Below are 12,299 nucleotides of genomic sequence, written 5' to 3' on the forward strand. Positions count from 1 at the left end.
TAGGATAGATAATATTATCCTCTGAGGCTCATTGATGAGTAAATACAAATAAAAGTGGATTGTTTTCAACTATGTGTTCAAAGAAAGTCTTATATTACACAGGTGGATAATATTCATTATGTTAGAGCAGTGTCTAAGAGATCTGTTTCAAAGCATTTAAAGAAAGCCATTTCCCCCGGGGCAGGTGTGGTGGCTCACACCTGTAATTCCAGCAGTTTGGGAGGCTAAAGCGGGTGGATCACTTGAGGTCAGGAGTTCAAGACCAGCCTGGCCAACCTGGTGAAACCCTGTCTCTACTAAAAATACAAAAATTAGCCAGGCATGGTGATGGATGCCTTTATTCTCAGCCACTCAGGAGGCTGAGGCAGGAGAACCACCTGAACCCTGGAAGAGGAGGTTGCAGTAAGCTAAAATCATGCCACTGCACTCCAGCCTGGGTGACAGAGCAAGACACCACCTCAAAAAAAAAAAAAAAAAAAAAGAGAAGAAAGCTATGTCCCCTTTCTCCTGAGAACACGATTGACTTTGTGTACATATTTGCAATATGGCAGATTGAAAGACACACAAAAGGGACTTTGTCCATGCACCAGTCAAGAAAAGAAGCATACAGGAGAAGCTAGATTGGGTGTTTTTGATCTTAAATAGCCTGGAAGGAAGTCATGCACAATTCTAGACTCTATGACTTCGGAAGGCCTCAGGTAACTATCCAGAGACTCTCCTCAATGTGCTGGACACTGCATAGGATGTGCCAGGAATATGGACCCAACTTTCAAGGAGCCTAAATAGTTTTTTTCCCCTATTGAGAATGACATGACCCAAAACCCAACCCAACCAACCCATTTATTTCTCTTTTATGTAAAGTCACCAGAAAACACAAAAACTAGCTGATTTCCTTATGCTAGCATCTTGCCCAAATCATCGATCTTGGTAATATTATTTCCTTGGGGCAGCTGTTCTCAGTGTTGGCTGCGTGTTGGAATCACCTGGGGATTTAAATACTGATGCCTGGATCCTATCCCCAGAGATTCTGATGTACATAGTCTGGGGTACAGATGGGTTGTTAAAAGCTCCTTGAGTGTTTCCAATGCAACACCAAAGTTGAAAAGCATTGCTTTAACATGACCCATGGCATGATGGCGAGGCATGACGAGGGGACAAGCTATTTAAAGAGGAGAACCATAGCTCAGTTTCAGGCCCAGCCTGAGAGCTGCCATTTTGCATAGGATGCTGAAACGCCTGGGAGTCCTGACCATTTGCATAGAGATTTGCAATCCTGCTTTCCACACCAGCTTGAGGAATGAAAACTCTGGAGTGGTACCCATAGAGACAGCCTTTCCTTCCCCACACTGAGCCAATAAGCAATGTCATTCTACCCAAGATGAGAAGTCAATGGCTTAACATGACATAAGCTGCTATACAAAACAAAATAAATATCGGTTCACCAAGTTTGGGTCACTTAAAATTGCACGGGACTAACCAATGAGGGAAAATGGCCTTCAATGCATTCTATGAACCAGAGAATTGGAGTCCCCAGTAGTCTGTGTTCTTTTTCTCCAGAGAGGCGTATATTTATAGAAGGAACAAAACCCCATGCAGGATGAGGGGGCTGGCTAATAATATGTGTGAATAAACTGATCTGTCTGAACAGTTCTTGGCTGCCTGCGCTCAATGGTAATAAATATCCACTGAAAGCCGTCTGCTGTATGTGTTTTTGGTAACGTCTCACACTTCCCTGCATGAATACATTCAGAATGTAAGCAGCACACACTCAACGATAGAGACTCTGTTGTATTCCGAATTCTTAAGTTATGCAGCTTAGCAGCTGTGATAATGTAATGGTTTGCAAAATAATAGACTGGCAAGACGTCAACCTGGAATAACACATCATATAATGAATGATGTGGGTACAAAAACGTTTAATTTATGCTGTGTTAAAAATATCGCTCCAGAAATATCCCACCATTTCAGTCTTTCCTAGACACACAAAAACCCTTTCACCTAAAGTATTGGAATAATTGTGGTAAAAGAGAATGCTTTCTTGTCTCATTTTTCCCCCAATAAAATCATCAGATTTGTACTACTTTGTGAAGAGATCTATGATTTGAGTCTGATTGGCTGTTCACGCATTAACTTTGTTCCACTTAAAGATGTACAGCATGGTCTTAGAGTTCCAAATAAATAAGAAAAGAGCATTTCGCTTGTTCCGCTTGTACTGACACGTAAGAGTGAACACATTTTCCACCAGAGATAATGGGACTTGTGGTAGGTTAGCACGAGGATGGAGGCTGTTCCAGTGTAGGTCTTAATTCTGATCCTCTTCTCGAATTTGTTCACTGACAGTTTATATGAACTTTTAGATTTCATTCATTCTGTCATCTAGTGGATATTTATTGCACTCCTGTTACGAACCAGGAACCCAGGGGTGTTCCCTGTCCTCGAGATGCCTGCCATGGTATGGAGGATTATGACTGAAGCAAACCAGCGGTTTCAATGCAGTGTGATTTGTGCTATTGTAACGGGATTCTAGAGTACTACGGGAGCCAGCAGGGAGAGCATTTACTCAGACTTGGGGAAGGGATGGGGTGCCTGGAAGAGCTTCCTGTGGAATTGGCTTTAGGCTGAAAGAAGTAAAGGGGGTGGAGGGAGGAGGCAGAAAGTGCCAGGAAGATGAAAACACACGCAAAGTTCCTGGGGCAAGAGCGAGCTCCGTAGTTTGGAGGAACTGCAAACATGTCCACGCATGGTTGGAATATAACATTCCCAGGGTAAAGCATGGGAAGAGGTGAGGCTGGAGGGCTGTGATTAGGAAAGGCCTTGTGATTTGTCCTTATCCTGAGGCAGGGAGCTACTTAAGGGTTTCAGTAGACAAGTGACACAATCACCCCTCGGTTTTAGAAAGAGCACAGTGGCTGCAGCACAGAGCGTGAATTGAGGGGAGCAAGACTGGCCACGGTGAGAAGGCAACATGCAGGCGAGAGATGGTGACGGGCTGCGCCAGGGAATAGAGGAGCAGGACGGGGAGAGACGTTTCAGAGCTGGAATGGACAGTGCCTTGTGGCTGTGAGAAGGAGACGATGGAAAGAGAGGAGGCAGGAAGACGCCAGGGTCTAGTTTGGGTTTTAGGAAGCTGGGGGTGTTGGAGGAGAAGCAGGATTACTAGGAGAGATGACGAAGTTCATCGTGTACATGCTGGATTTGAGGTGTTGAGATGTTCAAGAGAACAGTGATGTCCAGTCCAGCTGGGGGGTCTGTGGGTGTGGATATTAGAGATGATAAGTCAACGGGGCAGACGAGCAATCCAGTACATGCAGGAAATTATGCCCCCACTTCAACAGGTGATCTTACAGCTGGAAAATCAGTGGGTGAAAACGGAGATACAGCAACTCTGTAAGTATTTGCACGACTGGGTCAGAGCCCTCATAGGCGGGCATCTCAGGGTGTGAAGAAATATACATTTCTCAGCTTTCTGGAGCCCAAACTACAGCAGAGAATACAGACAGAAGCCTAGCAGATTTCACCTCCACTTAAAACCACAAACTAAAACAACATGGGGTGGGCCACATAAAAGGTTCACTCACTCATTCTTAGGCTTTGCATCTATGAAGGTAATCTCCAACATAAAACCATTTCCTCGTATTGCAAAGTTACAGCAGTTTAATAAAAACTTCCTCCTTGCCCCAAGGCAAACGCCCAGGAAAAAATTTCCACATTTTCTCTTTCCTTAACTCATTTATATGTTTTGTTCTTACATTTATTAGAATTTTCCATGAAGTTCATTTTTACTTTACTTCTGGAATAAAAAACATCTGGCTTTAGAAGGAAGAGACCATACAGAAGGATGTGGGCTTGAGTAAGTTGAGTTACTTGGGATTCACGTGTAGTCAGTTAGAAAAATTTTGTTTTCCACGTGTCTTACATAAAATTGGGAGTCCCAGAAAAGTTATCACCACGACACAATATACTGCTTGTCTTGGCTTTACCAAGCGAATAGCCCTAAAGGACCTCCCCAGGAGACAGGGAGGTGTGTCTAAATATAAAAAATTGTCATCTGCTTATTAAAAATACAAGACTGGGTGCGGTGGCTCACGCCTATAATCTCAGTACTTTGGGAGGCCAAGGCAGGTGGATCACCTGAGGTCAGGAGTTCGAGACCAGCCTGACCAACATGGTGAAACCCCGTCTCTACTAAAAATATAAAATTATCCAAGTGTGGTGGCACACGCCTGTAATACCAGTTGCTCTGGAGGCTGAGGCAGGAGAATCACTTGAACCCAGGAGGTGGAGGTTGCAGTGAGCCAAGATCGTGCCACTGCACTCCAGCCTGGGCAACACAGCGAGACTCTGTCTCAAGAAAAAAACAAACAGAAAAAAAAAAGATACAAGCCAAATGTTCTTATACACAAAGACAGGCAATCTTAAAAATGATGCCTATCATTATGGACTGCATTTTATATGATTGCCAGGTATTGTGTTACGTCCTTGCATACATTTTTGGTGATCCTTTACAAGCACTGCAAAGGGGTGGGCAGTGTGGATGAATAAACCGAAGCTGAGAAAGTTTGAGTCACTCTATCAAGGCCATATGACTCGTAAATATTCAATAGTTAAAGAGTAAATAGTAAAACTCGTAAATAGCAAATAGACAAGCCTCACTCTTGTCACCCCACCCTGCTGCTTTCTGTAGCACCTAAATTGTCTTTGTTACTTATTTTGTAGCTTAATTCTAGCCTGTATTATACTGACTTCTAATTGTTTTATTTATATAAACTTTACAGGCCTAATCTCTCCTCCCATACCAAACATGGCATTTTATATTTCTTTCTTTCTTTCTTTCTTTCTTTCTTTCTTTCTTTCTTTCTTTCTTTCTTTCTTTCTTTTTTTTTTGAGAACTGAGTCTTTCTCTGTCACCAGGCTCGAGTGCAGTGGCTCCATCTTGGCTCACAGCAACCTCCACCTCCCAGGTTCAAGCGATTCCCCTGCCACAGCCTCCTGAGTAGCTGGGATTATAAGCGCATACCACCACGCCTGGCTAATTTTTTTGTATTTTAGTACAGACAGGGTTTCACCATGTTGGCCAGGATGGTCTCCATCTCCTGACCTCGTGATCCGACCAGCTCGGTCTCCCAAAGTGCTGGGATTACAGGTGTGAGCCATCACACCCAGTCCATTTTATATTTCCTTTATGTTTTCCACCCTCCCTAGCACAGTGATGGGCTCTTGGCAGTCTGAAGAAGCATGAACCAGAACTAAGCCTGGTCTCTCAGGATTTGGTGGATGTCTAAGTTGCAGGGTTAAGAAGTTGCAGTTCCTTCTTTCAACTCAACCTCTAGCAGTTGGATACAGAAGCAATTGTCGAACCTGGGCACCTAAGGGGACAGGACTGTCAGTGTCCTGGAAATCATGTTCTTCTCTTTGGTTTTCACCACCTCTTAATGGCATATCTTCTATATTTCCTTTAATGTGAACACAGGTAACGAGTTGGTTATAACCCTTTTCTCAGGGCCAGGCTGCCATGCCATCGCTCCTCCAGAGAGCAAACACGAAACATGATCCTATGGCAAGAACATACAACGCCAGGTCCCTGGATTTAGGTCCTGCTCTGTCATTGACTGTATATTCCCATAAAGAAGATTAAAACTCTCCACGCCTTGGTTTCCCTATTTATACAGGACAAGGGTGGTAACCCCTGGGCTCTGTGCCTTGTTAGTAACTCGCAATGGTAAAGCAGGGGAATGGACTGAAAGCCTTACAGAAATGTAAGGTCTTCCGCATCATTAGATGCTGTGAGACAGTGGAAACCAACTCAAATGCCTGGCACCCTTAGAGCCGCTGATGGAACTGAACAAACTGCTATTGCTTTACACTCCCAATGGAAGGGTGCTGGCTCTCAGTGTTTGCCCTTACCTCTCCTCCTCTTCTATAAACACAGGACTCCATTCTGAAAATTGTCACAGAATTGTCAATTCCACTGACCCACAGTGTTAGATGTCCAGTGGAATTGACAGGACATCATACATTTCAATCAGTTCCACTCTCCATTGCTGTGGAGGGTGAGGTGCTACCTCACCTTCGCGGGGAAGACCCAATGTTCCAAGGATGTGCGGCGCGGGAGGGCCCCAAACCGTTCAGACCATACTCACGTTAAGGCCCGTGTAACAGTGGGGTGTGCTCAAGGGCAGAAAATAGCCCTGTGTGCTTTGAGGGCAAGTGTGTGCAAACATACCCAATAACAGACATGTTTTGTGTATGATACTATATTCCCATATTGTCAATTTATCTTAAATTAGTAAACAATGACTAACAGAAGTGGTAACTGCATATATTTGAATTTATGCAAACATACATGATTTATTAAACACTTTATCTGGAGAACATAATGGTATAAATGGAGGTTTCCAGGCGACTGGATTTGTGTGTGTGTGTGTGTGTGTGTGTGTGTGTGTGCGTCTATAAAGGAAGACTATGTGCTCAATATGGCCATTCACACAGCCCTAAGGCACACAATTCACACTTCCATGTTAGCATTTGTGAATAAATATCTTAATAATAGAACACATGATAAAAATTTAGTTACCATACAGACCAAAGAGTTTTCACTAACACCTAACATCACACTCAATAGCAGCCTGATCAATGTGTAAATTTTGCTGTCACTGATGGCCTAAGATCTAAGCTATTGAAATAACATGAAATACACAGTAAGCATTTAATACATATTAGTTGATGATCTTGACATTCAGAACAAGAAATAAGTCTCAAAATAAAGACCGACACACAACCAAAATAGAAAGCAAAGTTTTTTTCATTATTCAAATGGCAGAAAAAATGTAACTCATCAAAACTCAGGAAATCAACCCGACCTAAGTATTTAGTTAGCCCCTCACATTTTTAAAACTTTAGTTTTTTTTTTTTAAATAAAACATCGCTGAGTAGTAAGTTATACCAACCAGAAAAAGTCACTTGAATTCAATTCTGATCTTCTTTATAAGATGCTGCGGATAGCTGATCTAACAAGAGAGCTTCATGTGATGCTATTTGCTTTATTAGGTCTTGGACTACACCTTAACTGAAGACGTCTATGTAGGTGACGAAAACTCATGGAAGGACTTGCCACAATTCAACCATGGGGTTTTGGGGTTTCTGAGACCAACAAAACCACCATATACTTTGTGGGTGTAGGGATTCTCCCTGCATGTTGAGCCTGTCACCCTAATGACAACCAGCTTTGCATTAACTAGAGTCAGCCCCAAAAATGCATCTGTTACTCCAGAGAAGGACAAATCCTTATTATTACTTTATAGGATTTTCTCTGCTAGGGGCTTCCATAAAGTAAACATGCTTTCAGGAAATTAACAGAGTAATTTTAAGCCAAAATCCATAGCATTAAAAACAAATAAACCCCAAATGATAGCAATGTATTTGGGGGAAAAAAAAGCTTGTAATCAACTGCCTGCATAATTTAAACTGCCAAAGCTTTGAAGCTCCTTAACATCACCATCACCTCCCTTTTAGACACTGTCACCCAGCAGAAGAAATTCACAGCCCTGCTGCTCTAATGAGTATGTTTCAGTAAACACAGAAGAAATCATTTTCACAGCCCCCATGCGTTTCTCAGCAAGCACTCAAATCTTTCAAACCCATCCCAGGGGGAAGTTTCCATCCCAATCTTTTCCCTCATATTTCATCTCTAAGAGCACCCCTCCCCCATCTGAGATCCACAAGTTACAAAAATTACTGTTTCAGGTTTCTCATCGTTATCTGTTAAAAAACTAAAATTACAGATGAGATAGTATTCTACAGTCCCAGGAACTCCAACTGTTCAGGAAACGTGAGTAACAGAAGTAACGCGGTATACAATGAAAACAAACATCTCCCTGTCTCTGGAGCAACTGAGAAGCAAACAACCCGCCACGTAGCTTACCCTTTCAACGCTGCGCCTTCTCAGAGATCCATAAGGAATTTTCAGTAAAAGTCTTTGGGATCTATTCGGAGCCACTGCAGCCTGAACCACCATGGTGTACAGCTGTGTGTGTGTGTGTGTGTGTGTGTGTGTGTGTGTGTGTGTGTGTGTGTGTGTGTGTTCCCAGCAAAGGGAGAGAAGGAGCCTCCCTCAAAAATAAGTTATGGTCTCCTGGAGGGTTCCCAAATATCAAATAACTGAAAGAGTTTTTCTTTCGACCATCTGAGTCAAGATGTGGTTTGTCAGGAGGAGGGGGGATGGGAAGAAAGAAAACCAGCCCAAGTTCTGCAACTTCAGCGCGCACGAAGCAGCATCTCTAGCTTTCTTCCATCTGTCCCTCTGCACAGCTGGCTCAGCGAGACTGCCGTGTCCCGCTTGTGGGCAAGTGACGCGTCTGGGGAGAGTGATCCAGAAATGTCAACTTTGCTTCTCGTGGCTGCAGATGGTAATCAGGTCAGTTGTCTAATCAAAGCTCTATCAGACGTATTATTCATTCCATCACGTGACTCCCAAGCCCCTCGGCCGTACAGTAGGTCACATGCTCACCTTAAAAAGACTATTTGGAATATCACCATCTGGAGTGGAGATTAATGCAGAATCCTACATTCTGATTTCACTCCCTTCTGAACGGAGGAACAATATCTGAAGACCACAGACAGAACACATCAGGGACCTCTTTGCAATCATAAATTCTATCTATAAAACTGAGCATCAGACATGCGTATCTGTCTACCCTTCCTGCTTTCTAACGCATAAAAATAAACGCACGGGTATTACTCACTGTATATGTGAATACAGTCCACAGAGAGAAAGTATGAGGGAAAGACGAAGAAACTGTTGCAATCACATGGTTCAGATGAATCAAATCAAATCGAACAGGCTTGTGTTTGGCACCTTCTCATTTAAATGTTTGTGTTATAGAACATTTATTTTTATGTGTGCCAGTAAACAAGAAGAAATTATGTTTCGTTTTACAAGGCTGTGTCGAAGCAGATTCATCCATCACGTCTGTCAATTATTTTCTGATCATATTGTGTAATTTCAGATCACACAGCCTTCTTTGATGGATGGCATAAATGGTCTCACACGTTAACTTTTCTGTAATATTTTCCCCTACCTCCCCCATCTCTACTCCTCCTGAAATCGGCTTATTTGCATAGCAGAAAAAATTACTACAAAGAAAATCAAGTAAGGTGCTTCCAGGATATGGGGTATGTTTGGGTTTTTTTTTCTTTTTCTTTTTAAAGCATTTCTACATACACTGCTTCTGTCTGTTCTGAGTTTTATGAAAGGGATGGCCATTTCCTTTGTAGTCATCCCATGGTTTTTTGGTATTAACCTTGATACCACTCATACGCTCTGGGCACCAGCTTTGAGACACTGTCTGCAGACCAGTGTGCTTACTTCATTGAAAATGACGGAAATGAAGGTTCTGTTTATTCAAACACACCTAATAGGAAATGGGGGTGGGGTGCGAAGGAAAGAAGCAGAGTTTTATACTATGAGAAAATGAATCAGAAGAAAGAGGCGAAGGGTGCCACGGCGGCGGCAGCAGCGCACGGGCTGGAAACCTGGGTTCAGCCCTCCAACGCAGACACACATCGCGAGTCAGTTAAAGAAAGCATCAAGTTGATGTGGGAAATTCCAAATATACAACAATTGGGCTTTGTTCATAATTGGTTCCATGTGTGCAGTAGGAGAGTCAGTGAGAGGGTGAGAGAGATGGGGGAGATGGAAACCTCTTAACCACGGCTCACACGGCGTCTTTGGTGAGGTGGTTTAGGTTTACATCTCTTTTTTCTCTCTTTCTTGCTTCTTGCCTGCACTGCCTGGTTTCAGAGCATTGGCGGGGGGTGGGAAAAAATCTGGAACGATACCCGATGATTGAGCCAAAGCAAGAGAAACTCATTTCTTTGTAAAACTGCACTTGACGTTGTAACGGTTTTGAACAAAGGATAGGCACATTTTCAGAACACTTTTATCTGTTGAGAGTCACGGCATGTCATTCTTCCAGCTCAGTTTTAGGGTCGGTGGGGGGGAACAATGATGAGATGGACTGAGAAGCCACTGTCCTCTTCTCTGACCCAGGCCAGGGCAAAACCCCGGGGAGCTGAATTTATTTACATTTGACTAAATGCAACTTCCTGTTTCCCAGGGGTATTAATGAGTGTTTCACTGTGGAGCTTAGGCTTATGGCATAGTTCAGATCATAAGGGACATTTTGATGAACTAAGTGCAAATAAAACAAAAACACATGCATTTGATTAAGGTTAAAATACATATAGAAGAGAATGTTAATGGAAACAAAAATAACCCTGGGCCAGACTCCCACACATCTGAGTCTCACACATTCCACATCCTTCCCTTGGGAGGCGGGGAGAAGGATCACTTTTCATATTAGCACAAAAGCCTCCTCCCAGATAATGGAGCCCTCCCCAGTCCCCGCGGAGTAGGTGACCCCCTCCCCCTCCTTGGAGTGATTTCAAGGCTCTCAAAGGTTGGCCTGTCCAAAAATATCTTTCTGATTGTCTTGCCATGGGTGTCGGAGACTTACATATTAAAAATTTATTGTCGAGTTTAGGTCTTTTTTTTTTTTTTTTTTTTTTTTTTAGAGACAGGGTCTCACTATATTGCTCAGGGTGGTCTTGAACTCCTGGGCTCAAGCAATCTCCTCGCTTCGGCCCCCCAGAGTGCTAGGATTACAGGCATGAGCCACCATGCCTGGCCAAGTATTTCTTTCCATTGTTAGAATACAAATATGTTTCCCCGGAAGGGATATGCATTCATACTCTCACAGTGATGACCACTTTAGGAGAAGCAAGGGGAATGAATGTTCACTGAGCACCTACCCATTGGCAGGCCATGTGCTGTGAGGTTATCAAAGGCTACTTCCACGGAGGAAATGCGTTTCATTATCCCTGTTTCAGTGGTGAAGAAACTGGTGCTCAGAGGGGCTTAGTAAGTTGGCCAAGGCAGCACAGCTAGAAATGTCAGAGCTAGGATGAAAACCAAAGTCAACTGGTGTGATTTCAGGGCCCAGCTTGCCTGTCCTACAGGACTTTATCAGATTACAGCAGTTTGGAAATCCCAAAGGAAGATACATCCGTTGAACCCAACAGGAAAATGGAAAACTCTGTCTTTGAAAAGAAGAGAATGTCAATACAGGAAATTGTTAGATTGAGCAATTTTAGAGTTTCTGGAGCTGCTGCTTTGATGTCACCAGGAGTTGGGCACAGGGGACAGAGGGGCTAAGAACCACAAAGGGGGAGGCAGGGAGGCTGGCCTAAGGGGTCAAGGGAGGAGCCGAGTTATTAGAGCCAGGGGCCAGGGTCACCTAGTGGAGTCTAGAACCTTGGAGACCCATCCAGTGGGAGACTCAGCCGCTGCTGAAGCCTTCATCCATGGTCAAGGGGAGGTGAGGAGAAATGCCTGGCCCTTCTTTCCATCTGCCTTCCAATCTCCTGGCAGCATCTTCCAGCCAGTTGAAAGGGAACTGTGGAAATAGCCATACAGGCAGGGCAGGGAAAGGGAGAACCATAGATCTGAGAATATGTGGCTCTGGGCCAGCCCTGAGGGACCGAGACATTGGACCAAAGGAATGGGAAATGGTGAATTAATGGTGAACTGAAAAGAACAGCAAGAGAAGGCGGGACACGGTGGCTCATGCCTATAATCCCAGCACTTTGGGATGCAGAGGTAGGTGGATCACCTGAGGTCAGGAGTTCAAGACCAGCCTGGCCAACATAGTGAAACCCCATCTCTACTAAGAACACAAACATTAGCTGGGCATGGTGGTGGGCACCTGTCATCCCATCTACTTGGGAGGCTGAGGCAGGAGGATGGCTTGAACCTGGGAGGTGGAGGTTGTAGCGAGCTGAGATTGCACCACTGCACTCCAGCCTGGGAGGCAGACAGCATGAGACTCTGTCTCAAAGAAAAAAAAAAAAGAACAGCAAGAGGAAAACCTATGGAACCATATTACATAGAAAGAGCAGGTTGTTGTCAGGATGGTGGATGACACGGTACCCTCAGCATCCAGGAACGGCCTAATGGCTGCTGGATGTGGGGTGGGAGATGAGGGGGGAAAGATGCCTCAGGGATGGGGGGCAGTCAACAAACTGTGTGCAGGAGAGGGAGATGTAGAAGACACTCTCCAGTTCTAGACTCTCCGAAGCTGCTGCTTTTGATGCCTCAGGGAGCAGCGCACTTAAGGCTGGCAAAGCCTTTTGTTTGTTTGCTTTGAACATTTCCTTCCAGTCTCAATGAAAATGTCTGCATTAAAACCCTGGAAGGAAAATGCATAGGAATCCATTGAGCCAGGTTTCAGGAAAGTCAATGG

The 12,299-nt window shown here is 44.0% G+C and overlaps 1 protein-coding gene across 10 annotated transcripts in view; it reads right to left on the reverse strand.

Annotated features, from left to right (window-relative positions):
• The window catches only part of FRMD4A (FERM domain containing 4A), a 688,283-nt gene that overhangs the window by 354,806 nt on the left and 321,178 nt on the right, over positions 1 to 12,299 (reverse strand). Inside the window, exon 1 of one of the 10 annotated variants that reach the window (XM_063607266.1) lies at positions 7,922 to 12,235. The exons of the other annotated variants lie outside the window; for them this stretch is intronic. Coding sequence (XP_063463336.1) covers positions 7,922 to 8,014 — 93 coding nt within the window. The 5' untranslated portion in view covers positions 8,015 to 12,235. Of the gene's footprint in view, positions 1 to 7,921; positions 12,236 to 12,299 lie in introns of those variants that run through there. 10 annotated transcript variants of the gene reach the window in all.

This window comes from Pan paniscus, chromosome 8 (genome assembly GCF_029289425.2).
Source record: "Pan paniscus chromosome 8, NHGRI_mPanPan1-v2.0_pri, whole genome shotgun sequence".
Taxonomy (NCBI): domain Eukaryota; kingdom Metazoa; phylum Chordata; class Mammalia; order Primates; family Hominidae; genus Pan; species Pan paniscus.